We start from the raw sequence: 25,637 nt of genomic DNA on the forward strand, positions 1-25,637 counted from the left end.
CAAGGTTTTAGGAAATCAACCGAACAATGAAGGACTACAATTTCTTTAAGTAAGAATTCTTTTGGTGATTTAAAAAAAAGAAAAATGTTAAGGGTTCTTTTCCTCCAAAAAATGGAGTAACTCTAAAGGACTTGAGTTCAGTCTACTTTGTACAGCCATTACATGTATGTTAAAGTACACAACAATAACCAGATGTCTAAGGAGTATCACTACATTAATGAGCAAACGGGGTAAACATATTCTCTAGTTCTGATAATGAAATTACATATTGTGAGTATGACAGCTAGGCTACCAAAACCACACATGAACCACCAAAAATCATCAGGGAGGCTAAAGACAAGACATATTCTTCAGGCAGGCAGGACAGTTGGCTCCCACTTGATGCAGACATGCTTGACTGAATGATCCTGGGCACGATGAATGGAAAACAAAAACCAATGCTACCAACCATTGGAAAAAAACAGAAATTTTGTCTAACCTTAGCATCTTGTAACCTAGAGATGGCCTAGGTCTAGATTTAACTTTATCTATAAAAAAATAGCCTTTTAAACAGGCTTTTTTTTTTTTTTTTTTAAATAAAAGCGGTCCTTAGGTTCTTCTCCCAACTACTAGAACTCTATGTTTTCATTTATAAAAATATCAATGAATGGGTACCTTTTTTCCAAACCACTCAATACCTACTAAAATTAAGTAGATTTAAGGCAGTAAAAATTTGTGAGTTTTCAGACGTACACATTAGTACATTAGGGGATCATTCAATTTAATCTTTTCCCCTTCTTTAAAAAAAACTCAGAATTTCTGTGAATCTTGTTGGAAACGATTTAGTTTCTCTGGATTATTGGATGCCATTTGGGAAAAATCACGAAAAATATCCTGGTAGGTTTCATCACCTGCATGAAAGTAAAATAAAGACACTTTTAAAATTTATACAGTGAAAGTGTTAATAAACAACATTCATTTTATGGCTAGTAACTATATTATAATTAACCATACTCAAATTTTACTCAGATGAGCATATAGGGGAGAAAAAAAGACCCACTAAATATAAATGCTAGAAAAGCACATAGTGAAAGAAAAGAAACAGCTATACCTGAGAAAAGCACCTCAGAGGCAGCCACAGAGGAAAGCTCAGAGTTAGAAAAGAGCAAAGATGCAAGTGTTTTAGAGCAATATAAAGAAATACATTTATTTACATAGAAATAAAAGTCATTCTAAATGAGGTATAGTAAACAAGGCATTCTTTAAATAAATATTTCCCTTGATCAAGGCCAAAAGAAAAGACCAATAACAAATACTAATGCTTCTGATGGATGCAAGTTATTAATAAGACAAAACTGATAACCAGGTGAGCAAAAAAAAAAAAAAAATCCTATTTTAATAATTATCTTTGAGCTAAAAGGCATTTTAATTTAAATAGCATGTGAACAAGAAATTCTTTACTCAAACTTAACTAAAAGTAATACACCTAATCCACTGCTTACGGAGCTTATAGAATAATAAAGCCTAGAAAAGGACTGTAAGATCAGTTTCCTATTTTGTCAGAAGTGTTTTGCTTACTGTAGGTCATATGAGCAAGAATGCTATGACAAAGGGGAATAAACACCAAAGATGTCGGTTAAATTAGCATAAGGCATGTATGTATGTACATACAAATAGGCTCGTAGAGAAGTAGATGTAGATACTGATACTATAGCCAACTGAATACTATTTTTCTTGCCATGACAAACTAGTTATATGCACACATAAAGATTAATTCCTCAGACCAAGGATTTGTATAAAGTAAAATCTCATTTTCAAGATCAATCTTTCATCATATATACTTCTGACAGACGTTAGGTTTACACAGAAGCTTAGCATAGCTCTGTTTTCAAGATTTAAACCGTCAAAAGTGTTTTAAATGATTATTGTTGCAGCATGGTTTTATAATTATTTCCCATAAGATATCTTGCATCCATCTTATTACAAACTCATTGCTACAATTGTTAATAGTGCAGTTGATTTTATCAGCTTTTAAAAAGCAAGATTTTTGAGGCAACAGGTGTCATACCAAAAGCCAGAGAATCAGAAAAAAGGTGGGGAAGGGGGATAAAGATCTAGTATAAAGGTCTAACAGCATAATTCAAGATTTTCAATAAAAAAAGTTAATACTTTTAACCTTTAGTCATTTTTAACATTTAGTCTATGTAAAAAGCAAGTTATTAAAATCTCTATATAGTTTTCATTTAGTCCTGGAAATTTTCTCATGACCTGAATCAATCTACTTTAAAAAGAAAAAATACAGTAAGAAGAAAATCTTGATAGTTGGTTAAGAGTACCATCTAACTCATATTCTGTTATTGAAACAATAAAAATGAAATTTGATATACTGGAACAACTGTTAAGACAATCCAATTACACCCATGATTTTTTAAAAGGTAAACTCCCATGTTAAAAGACAAACTACAAACCTATTCCCATTTTTAGCCATTCTAAAAGATATAAAATAAACTGAGAAGAGACCAACATTAAATATTAACAAACCATACAAAATATTTAAAAATTCATATTCTTAGATGTTGAATTAAAATATTGAAAATATTTATTGTAAACATTATAAATATTTTTAAAATACTATTTAAACTTGAGAATCTGGAATTTTACTTTCCAAGGAAGTGTAAAGTGCAGGTTATAATACAAAAATAACACACTGATCTTACCATTCAACACCAGAAGTAACTTAAAAGGCACACATTATACATTCAAGAAGAAATAGGAAGAAGGATCTAGCAGACGCTAATGCCAAATACTTTACAGATAGCACCAGATGAGCATTCTTAAGTATTACAACAGTACAATGGCAATATATGGCTTCTACTATTAGCAATGCATATTTTGTATAACAAACTGTAGGGTTTTTTCTTTTTTGTGGTTTTCCAGCTTTTGTTCTTAAATCATCTAGTACCTATTACACAAGTACATTTTAGTAGAACCATTGTACCATGCAAAACAAATTATAAGATCTTTTATTCACTGAATTAAATGCTTCCTTGAAGGAAAGTGTTGGTGCTACACTAATCATTGGTTTCACGAATACATTTTAGAGCTAATACAAGACAAAAGGAAGTCTCACCTTCCACACACACAAAACTTTCTGTTAACATTCAGTTTCTAACAAAACATTAATTAATGGACTATCAATAAAATACCTTTCTTAGGCCTCAAAATATATTATCAAAAAACAAACATTACAATAACAATAGTGACTAAGATATTTAATATAGTTAACATAAATTGAGCTTCAATGTGATTCCTTGAAATTTAAATATAATTCTAATCATTTAGAATTTTTCCCAAGGCAATATAACTTGTCTACACTAGCATACATAAACAATAACCCATAATTCGCTGCCCTGGAAAGCTCACGTAAGCACATTTAACAGTTTATTACAAACGATAAGCAAGTAATCACCCAATATTTGTAATGCTAAGTTATATCCTTTAAATTACTTAATCATATTCTATTTCTCTTCAGAAAGTTAACTTTTCCATGTGCCCAGACAGTTCAGAATTTTTAAAATGTGGACTTCTGTATGTCCACTGATAGTTCAAAATAGTTTTTGATTTTTGGTATTCAGAATATCCATTGTAACAGCAATGATGATGATCCAAGACTTGTTGATTTTGCTCTCGAAATGCACTCCCCTCAAAGAGACAGCAGCATGTGAGACCCCACCTCTAGGTGATCAAGTATATGATCCCGCCCTTCCTGGGTTGATTACAGCTTCCTTTATACAAATAATTAGATCAGGGACCAACCTTTGCTAGCGACATACTTGCATAACCAGTAGTGGCTCACTAAAGTGGTGATTTTCAACTGGCTGAGAAACTCTGCCAACAATCAAGGGGAGTCATGGAACCAGAGACTGTGGGAACCACCAAAGAGGTTTCCAACGACTGAGGGCGGGGTGTGATATTTCACTCACTCACCCAGTCCTCTTAAGAGTTGTAGGAACTGATAAAGAGGGATAGATCTTCCCTTCAGGAAACGTGTGCTCTTATATCGCCTTGCAAAAAATAGAAAGTTTCAGGTCCTTAGGGTTGTATATAGAAGGTTCAGAAGTGTGGTTTCTTAGAAATAAATCCACGATTCCCAAAGATTATATCTGAGTCTTTTAAATAATAGGGCTCTTCATTATCAAAAGATTGAAAATACCTGCATTTTAAAATTACCCAAATTTCTGAGGTATTGCTAGGCAACAACAACAAAAGGATCTAGATAAGACAATCAACCAAAATCAATGAGAGAAAAATAACAGTGACAAGTGGAGGGGAAAGAAAGACCCTACTGCCTGAGCTAACATATCTGCTCTCCAAAGACTTGTGAAGGAAAAGAAAAGTAGCCAGGGAGCAACTGCTGTGCCATTTCACCGCGTCACCTTAAGTATAAAGTTGCTCTGCTTTGCATGTGAGACCTTCTAAATGGGTTGAAAATCTATCATCAAGATCATCCCCAAAGAGATCAAAATCCCATTTTATTCTTCTGATACATCATTTCCAGAATTCTGATCTATTTTTAATCTCTAAAATTTGAGAGTGGTGGAAAAGCCTGTTTTTTTTTTTTTTTTGAGGCTTTTTTAATGTTTATTTATTTTTGAGAGAGAGAGCACATTAGAATTGGGGGGCAGAGAGAGGGGGGACAGAGGATCCAAAGCGGGCTCTGCGCTGACAGCAGCAAGCCTGACATGGGGCTTGAACCCACAAACTGTGAGATGGTGACCTGAGCAGAAGTCAGACACTTAACCGACTGAGCCACCCAGGCACCCCAAAATGAGGCTTTTAAAACATTTTTCGGTCAAATAAATTGGAAAAATTCATTTTTCTACTGGGGAATGGAAGATGCATACCCATAAACTTATACATAAAACGACAGTGAAAGAGACATTCGAATGCTCCTAAATGGTGGCAGAAGAAGCCCAAGCAATCTGGGTGGAACTAGAAGTCACAAGAACATAGAGGCCCTGTCCTTTCAAGTTTCCCAACTCCGAAGGAAAGTTGACCACTGACCTTATGACTAATCAGTTGGGTGTAACTTCATCAGCAAACTGCTCAAGGAAAGAACAGCTGACCAAACATTTAAGTTTCAAATGTCAGGAAAAAGAATTGTTTAACTTAAAATCTTGAAGTTCACTCTTACCTCACAAATATCAGGTCGTATCCTTTGAATAATTTTTATTTTTAAAGTGCTTAAACACAAAGGCCTTAAAAATGGCCTAGTAATACCCTCACTTAAGTATATCTGTTACAAAATTATAACTTATTTAAAATCTAACATTCAAGTTTAAAACAAATGGGTGAAATTCAGAATTAATGCTGAGACTTCACCCTTAATCAGCACTCTTACATCTTGGTGTATCATGAGTCAGTAGTATTGTCTGATCCATAGGATTAAAGTGGGACACCCTAGATTAGAAGTATCTAGCTGAAGTGTCTCTGTTCTCAAAGTTCTTACTTGTTCCCTATTAAACTAGACCAACAAGAAGTAGTAAATACAGTCCTCCGAGAAAAGAATGGCCCCATATTAATTATATACTAATCCAGTTATGTAAAGGTTAATGGCTGAAGCTAGCACAAAATACAGAAATCTCAAAACATATTTAAACAGGAAGAATAGATGATATTACCAAGCCACTTTTAAAATAATACATTAATATTCATTTTTAAAAGTTAAATATACTTATTAAAAACTAACATTACAATTATTTTAGTCATGAATTCCTGAAATCTTTTACTAATACTTATATGAATTTAAAACAGATAAATTAGGAATTCATATATTCAAATTCATGAAACTGGAGATCCAATGATTACTCTTTTCTTCGTGAAGAATGTCTAACTAGGATGTGTTCCTCAAAGAAAGGAATCTGATTAGCAACATTTCTTCCTTTTCTTGACATCCTGACTCAAAGGTGAAAATTACACAAAATGAGACTTGGGCTGATCCTGAGTTGAGATTTCTCTAACAAGTTTACTTTACCATCAGGTTCATGAAATACTGTTCTAAATACTTACATTTACCCAACAGATAATGTACAATTGCTCGGGGCAAAGCTACAAGGTAAAGTGAGACCTTTTCTCTATACCTTTTAAACTAACTCCATTCCCATTCCGGGCTTCTTAAACTACTAGTAGATTTTATTTTTAACTCTAAAACTTATCTTTAGATCAGAGTACAAAACTCTTAATTCAATAAACTTTTTTCTAGGCATTTTCCATACTGACTTTTTATATGCCAAACACATGGTGATTTGTATTTTTCCCTGAACGCAATTCATAGAAATTCCCTGAATAACAAAAAGAAAACAATTCTGTTATATTCACTTGACAGCTAAAGAGAATTCCAAAATGAAAATGACCATTGTGCTGCTGTGAGGGTATAAATATAGGTCACCATTCCATCCGCGTCACTGGAATGTATATGGAAGACATCTGTACAGCAGGTAACGAAGTCAGCAGCCAAAGTTGAACACAGCAAGTAAATGTGTACTGGAATAGGAATAGTTACGGACTTCTAAAGGCTCAGGAGTTAGCTGCTCCCGAGAATTCAGTAAGTACAATACATAACAACTCACAATTTACAAGTAAGTTATAAAAACTCCAGAATATTAAGCCAGTCTGCTAAAGAACTATGAATCTTCCAATTGTAAACTAATAAATTCCTGAATGCATTTCTTATACTGCATTTCAGTATGGTTATTAGTAGAATATTGACCTGGCTGTCCATAAAGTCCTTCTGATTCCCGCATCTCTTCATTCATTCTTGCTAAACGTAACCTAAAATCAAAGGAAAGGATTTTTAGATGAAGTATGTAATGAAACCACAAACCAATGAAATGTATAAGCAGATAAAACACACTTTTTTCTCTTCCTAGTGTTTACCACTATAATAGATGGGGTTTTAGTTTTAGTTTCCCTTTATACAATTCTCATGAGAGAATATAATAAAGATTTCTTTTTTTAACTATTTTTAAGTAATCTCTACACCAAAACGGGCTCAGATGTACAACCCCAGGATCAAGAATCGCATGCTTGCCCACCAACTGAGCCAGCTGGGTTGGCCAGCTGGGTGCCCTGACAATAAAAGATTTCTAACAAATACATTTCATCACTGTTTAAGCAGGACCTTTGGAGCACCTCCAGGAGCTTACTTCCTGACTTCAGAGACTCCCCGGCTTCTCCAGCAACTGTTCAAAGTATTGCTTCTACAGTATGGAATGTCCTACTGTATGGTTTAAGTTTATTCAGCTTCACCCTGAGGTGAGGTAGTTCCAAAAATGTAAATGGCATGTGTTATGTCTAAATAGTGGAAACGTATTTTGATGTATTAAATGACCATAGGTTGCTAAGATTTTACCAAGGTTACCATTCGGTTAGACACTCTTTTGTGGGGTATTCATCCTGGCAGCAGGAAGATATACAGCACTGGATTAAGAAGACAAGAATTTCCTTCCATTTTTGTACTAACCTTAAACAATTCTGAAACAGGCAAATGTCACCTTCAGTGCCCCTTCCTACTTTTCACTATTTGTCTGTCCTTCGGGCCACCCACCTTCAGGCAGTGGGTGCACTGCCCACCGAGACTTATATCACCCTCTTCTAACGTGCACTTCTGGCAACTGCAGCATCTGACACGAGCTTTCCCTCTCTCCAAAATACTACCACTCCCTTCCATCTCTTTTCATAACCACTGTGTGAATTAATAGCGCCTTAGATCTCTCTTTGGTATTTGGACTTTTCAGAGAGGACCATTACTTTAAAAAATTATTAAATGAAACTGAAGTCTTCACACAAAGTAAAATGAGAAAATTTAGACAATTTGGGAACAGATATTTCTGAGGTAAAGGGGCCATTATTATAAGAACTGCCTGGGAAGCTGCATCCAGGGTTCCTTTCTCTATGCTATTCCTATCTTTTCTTTAATAACTTCTCTTTCTCCAATTGTGAATCTATAATAATTTAATAGTTCTAAATTTTCCTCCAATAGTCTCCACAATTATAATAACCTCTCCAGTGGGGAAAGGACACTGAGTGCAGAGAAAGCATGTTTTACTGTTTTGCCTTGTGTTTTAATTTGGCAGGGATCAGGGAGGAGTGATATATGACAAGTCAAGAATTCTCAGTGGCAGCTCAGGAGTTCAAGGCAGTTGGGAAAGTTTCCCTTTGTAGGTGACTGAGACTCAGTAGTGTGAATGAAACTATCAATACTCATATAACAGGGGATCAGTAATTCTGGGTTTCAGGCAACACAGAACAGAACGAGTAAGTGACTTCATACAACATATTTCCTACATCACAATAAAGTGTAAGTGGCAATCACTTTTTTAGATTCCAGTGTAAACAAACAACTTTGATCTAAGATGAAAATCAAATTAAGATCTCAAAAGTCTTTCTTTAACAGATCATATTCAATTGTATTCAAACATTAAAAAACAGGTATTTTTATCTTAAGATAGAGTATTCATGTAAACAACTCCTTAAAAAAAATAAGCACAAACGGATCCCTAAGCATCACTGCCCAAAGGCAATGCAACTGCAGAAGTTGCTAACATCAGTGCAGCTGTCCTCCCTACTTATAATCCTCTAACTCTTAAGGTAGAATAAATGCAGATTTTTGAACAGAATAATTGCCTGTTACTGTACCAATCCACCCCCTGCCCTAGTACTGTAGTGAAAATTAAAGAATCCATTTTAGAGAAGACATGGGTTTTCTGTTCCTACTGGTCATGCAGGATTTAAAAAGTGGCTAAGGACATGGGTTTTAGAGCCAAAATTCTTAGTTTCAAATCCCAGCTCCATGAGCTACCAGTTTCTCAAATTATCTGCGGCGTGGTATCGTTATAAAATAAAGCTAATAATATGTTCCTCATAGGGTTGCTGTGAGAGCCAAATAAGTTCCTATATGTAATACATTAAATGTGCTTAAAAAGGTACATGGTACACATTAAACAATCAAGTTTATAGTTCATACCTATGCATGAAACTATGTTCGAACCTAAGTACTACACTGAAACTAAGTACTACAACTGTCTGAAAAATAATCAAGGAAAAAGAAGACACTTACAAGGTCACTATATCAGCATTGGCTGCTTCCACAGCTATAGTCAAAGGGTCTTTCCCTTCTTCATCAGTGGCATGTTGATTGGCACCTCGTTTTAGGAATAAACATACCTGCCTGTTTAAGGAAACAGTATTTTTAATATATGGCCAATAAGAAAAAAATATTAGTATTCACCATAAAAAAATTAAAAGCACCATCTCACTTAAAGAAATAGCATTTCATTAGGAAATTCTTGACTCATTCTATAACTATTTATTGAACAATAAAAATTTACCATGATCACCATTTTACAAATCTCAAGGTGTTTTCCCCTTTTAACTTGGTGCTACGTAGGATGGTGAGATGTATAAATTATGATCTCTATCCTCAAACAATATCAGAAAAAGATGTACATATATTTCCATGAACTTAAACAAAACAGCATCACTTAAGGTCATTATTTGGGAAAGAAGGAAGCCAAGGCAACGTTAACATTATACTAACAATAATTCAACAGCAAAGAAGGTAATCCTCCACAAATATTGATAACTTGAAGAAATTGACAAAAATGAAAAAATATGACAGAATGAGTAAATGGAGTCTATGAAGTAAAATGGGAAGAATGATTGTTTAAGAAGAAAATACACAGATGAATCAAATACAATCACTTTTAAGTATCCAAAAGTTTGTATGATGAAGTCATTGAACTCAGCATCTCTTTGCTGACAGAAGGAAAGCAAACTATGATAAGAATAGAAAATGCTTTAAAAAATACAAGATGCTTCAAATAAACATAAAAAAAAAAAAATACCCAGCTTCTTGTTTATTGGGGTAATAAGAATTGGATATCCTGAGATATTTTATTTAAAAACAATCATCTATGACACAAATTTTTCATTTAAGGTCAACATTTTGACTTCATTTGTACCTTCTATTAGAAAGTCCATTTTCAAAAAACAACAACAACAACAAAAGTAATTTTCAAGGCTTTATTATTCTGTGAGTCTAAATACTGCTTCAGAAGCCTCCATGTCAATAGCACAAGCTAAAAGTTAAAGTCTGACTTTAGGTACCCTGTGAGAAAACTAAAATGTCCAAAGTTATAAAATTCTCCCCAACTGCACATGCTATGTATATAAATATGTGAACATGCATAAATACATACATAGACTTAGTTGTCTGAAAAAAATCACCATAATTTCAGTAACAGTTTTAAATACTAAAACTGATCTACATAAATGGCAAGTAAAGTTCAAAATAAGCTTTGCAATGTTCTCTTCTGAAAAGTAACAGTAGCTTTTTTCTGCAGGAGATTTTTAAAATCTGAAATTCCATCATGACAATATAAGTCACAGGAAGGTATCATTTTACAAACTCTACTTAATGACCTTAGCCTAAGAAAAAGCAAAATGATATTTCAAAATAATTTTTCAAATAAAATCTAGTTAAATATGCAAGCTCAACAGCTTACCCTGTGTGCCCCAAGACAGTGGCATGGTGCAGTGGGCCCCGCCCTTGCACATCTCTTTGGTTCACATTAGCACCATTCTGTAGAAGAAACTCGCATGTCACCAAAGAACCCTTAGGAGAAAAAAAGAAGATAACAATGTACAAAAAGCAAACAATAATATATTTCTATTAAAAACAGGTCTTTACTCTAATAGCCTTTATGTTTTATTTTCTCCCAAAAGAGAAAATACTCCCCAGTGAAAGAGAAATGATAAATTATTTTCTTCCAAAGAATGACTTCTTTTTTAACATTTATTTATTATTGAGAGACAGAGAGACACAGAGCGTGAGCAGTTGGGGGGTAGAGAGAGGGGGAGACACAGAATCTGAAGTAGGCTCCAGGCTCTGAGCTGTCAGCACAGAGCCTGACACGGGGCTCGAACTCACAAACTGTGAGATCATGACCTGAGCGGAAGTCGGTCGGTTAACCACCCAGGCGCCCCGCCAAGAATGACTTCTAACAGGGATTCAATTTGCAGTGTGATCTAGCAAAAGACACTACTTTCATTACCAAAATTCTCTTCCACTGAGAAAAAAACCTGACCTTACGTAATCACAGTGATACTCAGAAATCACTACTAGCATTTTCTTCTACTTTCCAACCCATCTCTTAAAGCAAAAAATAATACTAAAGCTATGTTCAGAATGAATTATGATTTTTTTACAATGTATGAATTCATACCCCTAAAACAGCCTGAATAAGTGGTGTTGCTTTATTTTCCTCTGAATTAGCCCAGTTCACATCTGCACCATGAGCCAAAGCCTCAGCCATTTTAGGAAGATTTTTTTCATATGAAGCCCTATAAAGCTGGAGTCCCGGATTAAGATGTTTAGAGTCGAGAAACACAGAAGAATCTTGCCTTTCTCCTTCTGTAAAGCAAACAAATACATCAGTAAAAATGGGCAGGAAGGGAGAGAATGGGAAGTTATTGTTTCAGAGGTACAGGGTTTCAGTTTTGTGAGATGAAGACAGTTCTGTGGCTGCATTGTGGTAACGGCAGCACAAGGGTTAAGAAATTCAATGCCATGCAGCTGTCCGTTTAAAAATGGTGAAGATGTAAATTTCATGTTACGTATGTCTTACCACATACATAGCAAAATGTTTTTAAATTTTTTATTTTTAATTTTATTTTTTTTAGTTTACATCCAAATTAGTTAGCATATAGTGCAACAATGATTTCAGGACTAGATTTCTTAATCCCCCTTACCCATTTAGCCCATCCCTCCTCCCACAACCCCTCCAGTAACCCTCTGGTTGTTCTCCATATTTAAGAGTCTCTTATGTTTTGTCCCCCTCCCTGTTTTTATATTATTTTTATTTCCCTTCCCTTATGTTCATCTGTTTTGTCTCTTAAAGTCCTCATATGAGTGGAGTCATATGATATTTGTCTTTCTCTATTTACCACATTTTTTTAAATGAGCCCTTACTACAATGTAGCACAATGTAAAAGATGTAAAAGTAACCACTAATTTAACAAAAGAGCTAATGGGAGGTTTTCACAAAAATATATTATTCCCTGATGACTCCCCAAACAGTCAAACTTCTCTTATAAAGACATCCATTGGTATACTAGGCCTTTGTGGTCCTGCCGATATGCAATGGGAGGTTAATTACACTGTACTAGATTAAAATTAGGTATATTCTTATATGCCTGGATTTAAAAAGGATGGTAAGAATCCATGAAGAATTTTACTACTAGACCAAACCTCACTTTATGCCTAGGATGGTCCAATATCATCATAAGTTATAGTACAAGCAATTCAAGTAATTCAGAAAATGCTCACTACCCTGAATATTCTGTAAGACCAAAATCATGGGAATCATGAAGGAGAAAATATAGGAAGAAAGCACAGATCCAAAGAAAAATATAATGGGGAGAGAGTTGTTAATCTCTTTCTCCTGATAAGATAGCCACATTAGATAAATAAATATAAATATATAAATATAAATATAAAATAAATAAAACATACAGTTCATGTGGACTAAAAAGTATACTTAGCAACTGAGTAGGCACTTTTAGCCCGTATCATGAGGCTTAGAAGAATGTACAGCTAGGAGAGAACTTCCAAATCCACTTTCTCATTTAACAATACCTTCTAAAAGGCTAACCACTTCCTTTAAAAACTATTTAATCAAGATTAAGCACTAACCACATGCATTTTTCAGCAAACAATACTAATTAACACTGAATTTCACCAAAACTCACCAGTCTCATATAAACTATTGGCAGACACTGTCGAGGGTAAAGATTCTCTTCCATCATCAGAAATCTGCTGGATTCCACTATCATTACTTTTAACTGTTTTAAAGAAAAATCAGCTAGTGATTAAAGTTCACACCATTAGAAAACAATCTACTCCCAACAACAAGGTTTTAAAATGAGTTCTGATAATACATCAACATGAACTCAGCCACCATCAGAATACATTTAACACAATTTTAATCCTTTTGAACACTTAGCTTATCAAAATATGAATCAATCACAAAGCCTGAAAATAAACTTATCTTCAGAGTCGCAACACATCTCATTACCCCATATGTCAGGGGTGGTGAAGAGCTTAATTCATTATGACTGTAAGTAATGTGTAATTCTGAGACAATGGGTAACATCTAGAGAAATGGCCACACCGCACAATGACCACTGGCACAGACTTGGAATGCTCCACAAGAGTAGTACTTACTACTACGTAGTTTTGAAGAAGTATCAAAGTAGGAGAAGAGTGAATCTAGCTCATCAGGACAGAACAGAGACTCCCGCCTGGCCTCGTCGCTATTTACAGCAACCACTGAGGACATGCAAGTTAGCAAAGCACAAAGCAGGCCATAAGAAGGGAAAAGGGCAGGAAAAAAACGTTACTGGGAAAAATTTAGGAGGAAAAAAATAGGAAGGATATTAGGTAGTTAATCAGATATTTAGGGCTTGTTGCCATGATAGATTTATAATTCCCATCTCCCCTTGCACTCTAAACAGTTTTATTCCCTAGAATATACACATTACCTAGAAATGTGAGTTACCAAGATGCTATTTAAATTTAACCATTTTAAAGACATAGAAATCCAATTTTTCCTTACAATATGCAGAAGGAAACAGGTCTTTTAGCATTTAAATAATCTACAGTGGCTACTAATTCAGAGATGAAGAAAGCGACTTCAGTTTAACAAGTAAGCTGTAATACCTGAACTTGGGGGAGGTACTCTGACTTGGTCACCTGGCCCAAGTTTAGAAATGCTCAGCCTCTTTTCTTCGCAACTTTTGGAGACAATCCTTTTTTCCTGCTCAGGAGGTGATGATGATATAGAATATTTATCCACAAATTTCCTCTCCACATATTTTGCTTTGATATATGTCTCTTTCTCCTGTCTGGTATACATAAAAATGTCATGATGTTCTGCTTAATCTCTTAGTATGGCTGAAAAGAAGCCATTATATATTGAATATCTCAAAAAAAGTCACTAAATGTATTACAAGTTAAAACTAAATTTGTGACATTATGCAACATATTTCCCTTCCAAATATTTAATAACTTACGATCTCATGTTCAAATGAAATACAAACAATAGACTAAACGAAAAATCACAAGTATAAACATGGCACTCTCTATTCTCTTAATTTCTGTGCTCCTTCATTTCTATACATGTTCCCTTGTGCTTTTTACAAAATGAAAACCATTACCAAGAAAACTATAAAAATTTATGGAAATTAATTTCATTTTACTGCAATAGATAATGTCACATACTGAACTATCACTATTGATGGCCATAATTTTTCCTAAGACAACTACTTTAAAACAACAGCATTCCTAACTAAGGAGGAAGCAAATATGTCACATTTTAAACTTTATGATACAATCATAAAATACCAAGTCTGTTTTATACCTTTTCTTACTTATATCCTTTTGAAATGGTTAAGTCTTTGGCTGAAATAGAAGGATATTTCAAGGTCTGAAATAACTCAGCCATGCTTTACCAAATAATCTCATTTAAATGATATTAGTGCAGACAACAATAACTTTAAAATATTGATTATACATACAGATTTAGTCAAACATAAAATCCCAACATAGGATTATGGCAAATAAAATTTTAGTGCTAAAAATAAAGAACCATGAAAACTAAAAGCAACATCAACAATAAAAATTAATTATGTACCTTGAAGGCACTCTTAGCCACTTCATTCAAAGAGCTTCCACATATAGAATTGGAAGTATAATTCAAACATAGCAACTAAGTACTCTCCCCTACCAGAAGCTACCCTTTCACCTTTAATTCTTTAACATCATAATGCCATTTATTAAGTATGTGTTTCACAGATATTTACTGTACTAAGTTAAACAATGTAAAATTATTCACTGTTGGTAATAGAAACTTGATCCTTAGAGACATTAATGAACAGATTATCTCTTTTTAAACCCCTGCCAATAACAGAATTGGTCTACTTTAACTGCTAAGAGCTTTTATAGTCTATGTAGAGACTTAATTTTTGAGATTGTCATCTGGAGACTATAGTTTATTATCTAATCAATAACAAATAATTATCTAACACATACCCAAGAAAGAGATAGCCATCTTTTTAAAAAAATTTTTTTTAATTCTTTACTTTATGTTGAGAGAAACAGGCAGACAAACAGACAGCAGGGGAGGGGCAGAAAGAGAGAATCCCAAGCAGGCTCCATGCTGTCAGTGCAGAGCCCAACATGGGGCTTAAACTCACAAAGCATGAGATCAGGACCTGAGCCGAAACCAAGAGTCGGACACTTACCCAACTGAGCCACCCAGGTGCCCCAAGATTGCCGTATTTTAACAGAAGCAGTAATGTTCTCTTCTAAACAGTCTGTCTCAATATTACGTATCAGTTATAGTGAAATAAAATCACAGCTATACTCCTGCTTACGAAAAATAAAAGGGTAACACATGGAGACAATTGAAATTAGTACCTTTGTCCTGGTTGTGGTTTCTTTATTCCCATTTTTTCCACTTTAGCTTCATAAACTCGGTTTATAACATCATTTCCCAATTCACACATAAGCTGTTTGGCAGGAAAATAGGAAAATAAGGTACAAATTCCTAAAAATACTGTAACAGTCCTTAAAGCAAATACAGCTAACTCATTCCTTTTGCTGTTCTGCAAATGCTGATCCCACAAAGTTTGAAGTTAAAACAAAATGAGACAAGGAACTAAGAGCAATATCATCATTTTGCTATTACCAGAATACCTCCCCCTAGAAGACTGCCACTAATACAGGAAAAGGTCTCTCCTCACTCATCGTCCCTCAACTATGGCTAGCACAATGCTGCAGATTATTCACAATGCTTGGTAAATTAAATGAAAAAAGAAGATTGAGGCCAAACAGGTTAAGTTTTAAACACCTCAAAATGGAAGTACACTATTTTCTCTTTATATTTTATATATAAGAATTGCAAAATGGGGCACCAAGGTGGCTCAGTCGGTTAAGCATCTGCCACTTGATCTCAGCTCAGGTCATGATCTCAGGATTCGTGAGATCAAGCCCCACCTCGTCTGGCTCTGTGCTGATAGCGCAGAGCCTGCTTGGGATTCTCTCTCTCCTCCCACCCCCCCACCTCAAAATAAATAAATGGAGTTAAAAAAAAAAAAAAAAAGAATTGCAAAATATTTTGTTTAAAATTTTCAATTATTTTTTAAAAATTTTTAATGTTTTTTTTAAATTTATTTTTGAGACACAGAGAGGCAGAGCACGAGTGGGGGAGGAGCAGAGAGAGAGGGAGACACAGAATCCTAAGCAGGCTCCAGGCTCTGAGCTGTCAGCACAGAGCCCGACGCGGAGCTCAAACTCACGCACTATGAGATCATGACCTGAGCCAAAGTCGGACACCCAACTGCCTAAGCCACTCAGGTGCCCCTCAATTATTTTTTTAATGTACCAGACAGCTAGCTATGTTTCAGCCAAATTTTAAAAATTGAACTTATTAATAAGTTCACATCTACAAAACTGATGCAGAAATTAGATTTCTACCTCTCATTCCCCCACTTTCTTCTCCTTTGAATTCATAACAATTAATACAATCTATCTAAATTAGGGCTCTACCTTAGCAACTAATTTATCACTTTCATCCAGATGTTTACACAATAATTCCACAAAGCAGATTTTTTTTGTACTTTACATAATTGAGAGGATCACCAGTTTATCTATGGATTAAAATAAAAATACAAGTACATTGAGAACACAATTTTCGGGGCGCCTGGGAGGCTCAGTCGGTTAAGTGTCCAACTTCAGCTAAGGTCATGATTTCGTGGTTTGTGAGTTCCAGGCCCGAATCGGGCTCTGTGCTGACAGCTCAGAGCCTGGAGCCTGCTTCAGATTCTGTGTCTCCCTCTCTCTCTGCCCCTCCCCCGCTCCCACTGTGTCTCTCTGTCTCTCTCAAAAATAAAACAAACATTAAAAAAAAGAACACAATTTTCAGACAGAAGTAAATGCAGAATATACCATAATCTCTAAATGAATATATATTTTTCTACAATATGGTAAACCAAATGATGGGAATTAAAAGGAATATATCATTAACCAATATATGAGTTTTATAAATCTTACCAGAAACCCAGTTGTGATTTAAATTACTTATGGCATTTCCATAGATATGAGTCCTTACACAAGGATAAAGGATGTCTTAGTTGGACCACTTATCTTGAGAAATGTAAATTTGTAAAAGGTCCTATGCTAAAATGGCTCAATGATAACAACATGCTATACCAATCCATTAGGGAGTGCACTAGTACATCTTATACTTTTAACAAAAATTGATATAATTATAAAGGATTAAAATTAAGGCACATAATTGAAGATCATTCTTTGAGAAAACATAAAAACGTAGGAATGTGTTTTCCTTAAAAGATGAAGTGATTTGCAGTTAAGAGCATTACATAAACTTAGCGATTCTTAAAAAAAACCCAAAACACCAGATTTGCTAAAATAGCCTCAGATGCGTTCCAATACAATTTATTGTTAGCATGGAGAAACTCATACATTTTATTTATTTATTTGTTTTTAAAACAAATATTTACTTATTTTGAGAGTGTGCACACATACGCCTGCCAGCCAGGAAGGGGCAGAGACAGGGAGAGAAAATCTCAAACAGGTTCTGCTCAGTTAGCACAGAGCCCAAAGTGGGGCTCAAGAACTCACAAACTATGAGATCGTGACCCAAGCCAAAATCAAGGGTCAGACGCTTAACTGATTGAAGCACCCAGGCACCCCTATTTCTTTCTTTTTTGAGTAGGCTCCATATCCAGTGGAGCCCAACACAGAATTGAACTCATGACCTGAGCTGAGATCAAGAGAGGGATGCTTAACCAACTAAGCCACCTAAGCCACCCCTAGAAACTCATACATTTCGTAAATCAAGATTCTAAAATCCTGTCATTTTATGTGAAAATCTGAAATATTTTTAAGCAAGTATTTTATTTTACCTTCAAAAGTTCAGGCTCCCAGGTATCTAAAGTTAAAGATCGTACTTTTGAAAAATGAACTCCAAGACTCCTAAGTAGGGGGAAAAAAAGACTATATTAATATACAAAACCATCAAGTCTCTATTTGCATAATATGCAAATTACTTTTCTCTTTTAATGGGATATAGTCGCTAATACAGCCCTCAACATGTATGTAAATAAGGAGAGTCCTTAAATGGTAAATGGTAAAACAAAATCCTCTAAAGCACTCCGCAAACCAGAATTTTATCCACTCTACAAAAGGTACAAATATACAAATGGCAGTCAAATTAAGGCAAGTGGAAAAGGCCCCCTAACCAATGGGACACAATAATTTACTATGTGTTTATCCAAAAGAAGTCTCTCACCCTGTGTAGGCCTACCCACCGGTGAATCCCAGAACACTCGATACACAGGGTGATGCCCAGGTTGATGCTGGCCCACCGTGGGTCCGCCAGACCACAGTCACAACAGCTGGCATTGCCAGGGATACACTGGACTCGCTGCAGTGCACTTTCTCCTTTCAACGATTTATCTTTTGACTCATTTCCAGAATCCAGGCTTCCTGTGGATGGAGATGATTTCTTATCCAGCTTCTAAAAGAATTAAGAATTATTTGTTTAAAAAAAAAAAGATTAATACTATGCTGCACATTACATGCTCCAAACAAAACCTTCCAATCAATAAATTGAGGGCTTATTATGAGCCTAAGCCAGGCACTATTCTAGGCATTACAGATTTAATGATAAAAAGATACAGCTAGCTCCATCAATTGGCATTTAGTCTTGTCAGAAGAAACACAAACATTAGAAATAATATATATGTTTATATAAATAAATATTTACATTTATTTTCTATTTAATATACATATATATGTATTATATATAAAATAAGTGACAAATGAACATGTGTATAAGATATGAGGGCAAAGAGAAAGGGAAACACTTATTTAACATGCAGGACCAGAGACGGATGGAATAAACACAAAACTATTAATACTCAAGAATAGAATTAATATTATTTTATACCAGAATTTTCCAAGGTATTCAATGAACTGCAAGCAAGTTGTTTCAATTACTGCAGTGAATAACTGGAAATCATATGTCGTTTTACTAAAGAACAAATCAATTAAATAATTATTTTTTTAATGTTTATTTTTGAGAGAGAGTGAGTGGGGGAGGGGCAGAAAGAGGGAGACAGATGATCTGAAGCAGGCTCTGTGCGGATAGCAGACAGCCCAATGCTGGGTTCACACTCATGAACCACAAGATCATGACTTGAGCTGAAGTCAGACGCTTAACTGACTGAGCCACCCAGGTGCTCCCAAATCAATTACATAATTATAATTATATTCCCAGCAAGGGAAGTGAGAGCCTGAGGAGGGAGAAGAAGGCACTGGTGTGAGGGTCCAGAGCCTGAGTAGGGGCAGGTGGCAGCAAAGAAAGGATGTTGGTTACATACAGGGGGACTGATCATATAAGTAAACATGTTAAAAATAAAAGTGAGCCATATTTTTCTCACTGCAGAATAAGGGTTATTTATATGGAAAGGGAGAGGATTAGAACAAAGCCTGTTGTGTGTGATTAGAACTGGAGAAAACAAGAGGTATACTAATGGTTTTCAGTATAAACAGATATATAAAGAAATACAGATGTAAACGTGTATATGTGTACATACATACATATATTCTTTTATCTTGGTTTCTAAAAGCCATTCACCACCAAAAGGAACTAGGACTCTTTGGAGAATTAGCACTGGTGCAGAGAAAGTGCAAGATGAACCTGGAACGTCTCATCATGCTAGAAAGTAAGGAGGAACTCAGACTGAACTAAGACATGATAAGAACATACCAAAAGGATATAGAAGCCAGCGTTCCACTGGCCCAGTTTGGGCCAATTCAAACAATAAAACAAATAATGATAGTAATGGATTATAATACGTTGAAAAAACTATACTGACATAATTAAATTAAAAAAAATTAAAGCTTAAAAAAAAAGCTTAAAAATATAAATAAAAAATAAATAAATAAATAAATAAATAAAGTTTAATGAGGAAAAAATATTCACATAGTCTCAAAGAAGCTCCCCTTACAAATACTTCTTACCTACCAAGCGAATGTTACAGTACAGAAGCCTAGCAGACACCACCTTAATCAAGTGATCAAAGTTAACATCACCAATAATGGGACAAAGTTATGTGTCACCTGAGAATGCAGTGAGAAGAACACAGCATCATTTATATAATACACCTCCAAAGATGCATAATCTTGCGAGCAAGCATCGGATAAACTCACATTAAAGGACATTCTACAAAATAACTAGCTTGTTACCTTCAAAACTACCAAGGTCAAGAAGGTCAAAGTAAGATTGAGGGACTATTCCTGAAGGAAGGAAACTAAAGAGCTCTGACAACTAATATTACCTGTGCTTCTGGACTGAATCTTTCTGCTGTAAAAAAACATTACTGGGACAATTGTTAAAGACGTCTGGAATTAAATGGTAGCCATATTTCAATGTTCATTTCCTGATTATGATGGCAGTACCATGGTTTTTATAGGACAATGTCCTAGGGTGTGGGAAATAGCACTAAAGTAATAATGGGTGATGGGGCACCAAGTTAGAAACTCACTCTGAAATAGTTTGGGGGTAAAGTTATTGTACAACATTTGGAACTTCTCTGTAAGTTTGAAATTATTTCAAAAATTTTTTTAAATCTGCATTATTAGAACATGTTCAAGAATGTGAATTATCTCATAAGCAATTATCACATAGGAAAAAGATGTCAATACAATACAGAAACCTTTTTGGCTCATTCCCAATTTTCCTCTATAAGTTAATTTTTTGCACCAAATTAGAGAAGCTGAGAGCAAAGTACACTGCACAGCAGAACCTGGGGCAGCTACCTCCAGGAACACAAGAATAAACATGACACCCATCCCCCTATTCTCCTTCTTGGATCATTTTGTCCATGTGCTTGGACTCAAAAGTGTGTATTATACTCATTCTCTCTAATCTTTATGTGTTTTGCCTTTGTCACCAAAACTCAGTAGTCTCAACCTTCTGTACCCTTCCATTAAGTTATCTTCATCAATTTTTTTAAGTTTATTTATTTTGAGAGAGAGAGAGAGAGCACATGCATGAGCAAGGGAAGGGCAGAGAGAGAGAGGGAGAGAGAGAATCCCAAGCAGGCTCCGCACTGTCAGCACAGAGCCTGATGCGGAGCTCAGTCCAACATACCGTGACATCATGACCTGAGCCAAAATCAAAACTCGGACGTCTAACCGACCCACCCAGGTGCCCCTATCTTCATTAATTTTTAAAGTTAACTCCTATCTATACTGTAGTATTAATTTATTATGAATTTAATTGTTCTAATATTTTTTACTGAGATTCTAAAGTTCCTGAAAGTATTCTAGTTATGAATTTACACAGATTTTTAGGGCAGCCCTAGCCCTATTTTTCCTGTAATCCTTAGAATTTATAGTGTATGATTTTTCATAACACAGGTATTTCAGCAATGCCACTAGCTTCTTCATCAGGATGATATGGATATACATGTAATTTTGTCCCCTCTCAAAACTTCGCTAAAAGCCAGAAAGGATAATAAAAGGCATTATCCTCAGCCCTTATTGGACAAAGTTGTGGTAATCCGAACATTAAGAAGAGTAAATACTGATATTGGCCATCTGTATGTCTTCTTTGGAAAAAAAGTCTATTCAAGTCCTCGGCCCATTTTTAATCGTATTATTTGTGGGGTTTTGTTTTTGTTTTTGTTTTTTTTGGGGGGGGATTGGTGTCAAATTGTATAAATTCTTTATATTTTTTAGACATTAATCCCTGATTGGATATATCATTTACAAATATCTTTTCCCATTCAGTAGGTTGCCTTTTTATTTTGCTGATGGTTTCGTTCAATTGTGATGGTTTCCTTCAATTTTGATGTAGTTTCAGTTAGCTTCTGCTTTTCTTTTCCTTGCCTTAGGATATATGTCCTATCTAGAAAAATGTTGCCATGGCCAATGTCAAAGAAATTTCTGTTTATGTTCTCTTTTAGGAGTTTTATTATTTCAGGTCTCACATTTAGGTCTTTAACCCATTTTGAGTTTATTTTTGTGTATGGTGTAAGAAAATGGTCCAGTTTCATTCTTTTTTGCATGTAGCTGTCCAGTTTTACCAGCACAATTTATTGGAGACTGTATTTTCCTCATTGTATATTTTCTTGTCTCCTTTGTCATAGATTAATTGACCATAGAAGCATAAGTTTATCTCTGGGCTCTGTATTCTGTTCCACTGATGCATTGTCTATTTTTCTGCCAGTACCATACTGTTTTGATTACTACAGCTTTGTAGTATATCTTGAAATCTGGAATTGATAACCTCTACCTTTGTTGTTCTTTCACAAGATTGCTTTGGTTATTCAGGATCTCTTACGATTCAACACAAATTCTAGTATTATTTGTTATAGTTCCATGAAAACTGCTGTTGGTATTTTGACTGTTGGGACTGTACTGAATCTGTAGCTTGCCTTGGGTAGTATGAACATTTTGACAATATTAATTCTTCCAATCCATGAGCATGGAATTGGAAGAATTAATATTGTCAAAATGTTCCATTTGTCTTCTCTTCTAGTTCTTTTATCAGTGTTTTATAGTTTTCAGAATACAGGTCTTTCACCTTCTTGGTTAAATTTATTCCTGAGTGTGGTGCCTGGGTGGGTCAGCTGAGTGTCCAACTCTCAGTTTTGGCTTTGGTTACAATCTCATGGTTCATAAGTTTGAGCCCTGCTTCAAGCTATGCTCTGACAGCGTGGAGCCTGCTTGGGATTATCCCTCTCTCCATCTCTCCCTCTCTCTCTCTCAAAATAAATGAATTAACATTTTTTTTTAAAGTTTATTCCTGGATATTTTATTCTTTTTCATACATTTGTAAATGAAATTGTTTCCTTAATTTCTCTTTCTGCCATTTCATTATTAGTATATTGAAACACAACAAATTTCTGCACATTAACTTTGTATCTAAAACTTTACTGAATTCATTACTTCTAATAATTTTTTGGTGAAATCTTTAGGGTTTTCTAAGTATAATACCATGTCATCTGCAAATAGTGACAGTTTAACTTCTTCCTTACCAATATGGATGCCTCATCAGGGAAATGCAAATCAAAACCACAATGAGGTTATCACCTTACACCTGTCAGAGTAGCTAAAATCAAAGAGACAAGAAATAGTAAGTGTTGGTAAGGATACGGAGAAAAAAGAATCCTTGTGCATGGTTGGTAGGAATGTAAACGGTACAGCCACTGTAGAAAACAGTATGGAAGTTCCTCAAAAAATTAAGAATGAATACTATATGATCTAATAATCCCACTACTGGGTATTTACCCCAAAGAAAATGAAAGCACTAATTCTAAGAGATATATGCAGCTCTACATTTACCACAGCTTTATTTACAACAGCCAAGATATGGAAGCAACACATCTATCTACTGATAGATGAATGGATAAAAATATGTATACGTGTGTACACACACACACACACACACACACACACACACACACAGAGGAATATTATGCAGCCATAAAAAGGGATGGGATCCTGCCATTTGTAACTACATGGATGGACCTAGAGGGTATTATGCTAGGTGAAATAGGTCAGACAGAGAAAAATACATATGATTTCATATATATGTAGAATCTAAAAAACAAAACAAATGGATAAACAAGTAAAGAAACAGACCTATAAATAGACAACAAACTGATGGTTGCCAGAAGGATGGTGGGTGAGGAATGGGCAAAATAGTAAGGGGAGTGGGAGATAAAGGCTTCCAGTTATGGAAAGAGTAAGTCACAGGGATGCAGGGTACAGCACAGGTAATACAGTCAATGGTGTGGGAATAACGCCGTACAGTGAAGATGGTTAATGGATAATGGATAGAGGTACCGATTACTGTGTTCTATACCTGAAGCTAATATAACATTGTGTGTCAACTATACCCAAATAACTTTGTAAAAAAAGAGTAATTACTGTAATTGGGACCGATTGTACCTACAAATTTCCATGAGTTCATGATACCCAAGAAATTAGTTATCTGTCCCCACCTAAGATAGCTAATAAACTAACCAAATGTGGTAATTAAAAGAAAAAAATCAAGCATTTTATTACAGTAACTAAATAACTCCAGCTGATAAATAAAAGCTGTATGTAACATAAGAATTCAAGTTAACCAATATAGATGGGATGACAGAATTAGAAAATTATAATTTTGCAATTCCTAATGAAATCACAAATTCATCTGTAAAACCATTATATGAGTGGTTGATGGGGGACTAGATCTTATGAGGCCAACGTAACACAAAATAGATTTACTACACAAAGTAACAAAGACTAGGGAAAAGGGAATGTAACTTTACAGTGGAGGAGTCATATTGTCATCTCTCTAATCCAATGTGTCCACTTCATTTTCACACAGAAGACTGATCTTAGCATTAGTAATGGTTGGATAACCAAGTATTGTGTCTTTCCTTTTACAACGTGAAGTATACACATCACCTATTATGTAACTGTATCAGTGGGAATTCTATAGGAACTAACCTCCTCTCTTCAGCAAGTTACTGTCATGAAAAAAAAGGCCTTGTTCTAGACTGAAAGACTTTAGGGACATAACAACCAGATGCAATGCCCAGTCATAGATAAGATCATACTTTGTAAATAGGTTGCAAAAGGCATTTTTAGGACAACTGGGGACACCTGAATATAGACTGGGTAATAGAAGATATTAAGAAATTACTACTAGGTATGAAATGAAATAAGGACTGTAGTCTACTTCAGAAAGCTATTGTGTTTTTAGTTAAAAAAAAAAAGGGGGGGGTGGGGGAAAGACATTTGCCCACAAGAACAGGGAGAATAGAAAAGCAAATAATAGCAACAAAATTCTGAAAGCTGGAAGACAGTTGGATGAACAGTAACTGAGCAGACCAAGGCCAAATCTTACGATGGTTGAAAGAAAAAATCTGAGTTCATCAATTTACATTACACGATACTCAAAGGGCTCAAGGATTTATACCAGTTAACCAGGCAAACGGGAATCAAAGAGGGAGAAATGACTGTTTAAGGAATAGTCAGATCCCAAGGTGTTTCCCCAACTCTATGCCATTATGGGAAACAAATTTAGAGGTTTCTATTTAAATTACTTCAAGCTAACATAAACACAAATGACTAGGAGTTTATTTTATTCTCTGAGGAAGTAAAGCAAAGAGTCTCTAGATGGGATTTACCTGAAAGGTGAAAGGCAGAGGATTAAATGAACATATACACACTGAATACTGAGATCCCTAGCAACTAGCTCCCAGGAACCCCTGACTCCTAGGAAGCAGACTGGTGAGTCTTTTGTGGGAAATCATACCAGCTGAAAAGATTCCAAAGATCCTAACGCTGGTTGTTCTTCAACAAATGGTCCAGACTTCAGAGAGGCTTATAGTCAACACACTCCTAACTACATTCTTAGAGCATCCAAAGGGGTTTTTAGTCCTTCACTTGTAACCAGAACGGATTACCAAATAGCCAAGAAAAACCTCTGACACAATGGTTCTCAACA

General features: G+C 35.1%; 1 protein-coding gene across 7 annotated transcripts in view; it reads right to left on the reverse strand.

The window, feature by feature from the left end:
- Window positions 1-220: 220 nt before the first annotated feature.
- ACAP2 (ArfGAP with coiled-coil, ankyrin repeat and PH domains 2) overlaps window positions 221-25,637 on the reverse strand; it is a 153,101-nt gene continuing 127,684 nt past the window's right edge. For 5 of the 7 annotated variants that reach the window (XM_086675048.1, XM_086675047.1, XM_086675046.1 and 2 more), the window contains 11 exons: window positions 18,433-18,641; window positions 18,028-18,097; window positions 15,518-15,609; window positions 13,760-13,944; window positions 13,265-13,369; window positions 12,790-12,882; window positions 11,265-11,452; window positions 10,545-10,654; window positions 9,098-9,208; window positions 6,749-6,810; window positions 221-890 (listed from right to left, as the gene is read on the reverse strand). In XM_086675048.1, coding sequence (XP_086531174.1) covers window positions 790-890; window positions 6,749-6,810; window positions 9,098-9,208; window positions 10,545-10,654; window positions 11,265-11,452; window positions 12,790-12,882; window positions 13,265-13,369; window positions 13,760-13,944; window positions 15,518-15,609; window positions 18,028-18,097; window positions 18,433-18,641 — 1,326 coding nt within the window. In that variant the 3' untranslated portion in view covers window positions 221-789. The remainder of the gene's footprint in view (window positions 891-6,748; window positions 6,811-9,097; window positions 9,209-10,544; window positions 10,655-11,264; window positions 11,453-12,789; window positions 12,883-13,264; window positions 13,370-13,759; window positions 13,945-15,517; window positions 15,610-18,027; window positions 18,098-18,432; window positions 18,642-25,637) is intronic. The other 2 variants (XM_025912900.2, XM_086675049.1) reach the window with 1 other exon arrangement.

Source organism: Puma concolor, chromosome C2 (assembly GCF_028749965.1).
Source record: "Puma concolor isolate L17-30 chromosome C2, mPumCon1.1.hap2, whole genome shotgun sequence".
NCBI lineage: Eukaryota > Metazoa > Chordata > Mammalia > Carnivora > Felidae > Puma > Puma concolor.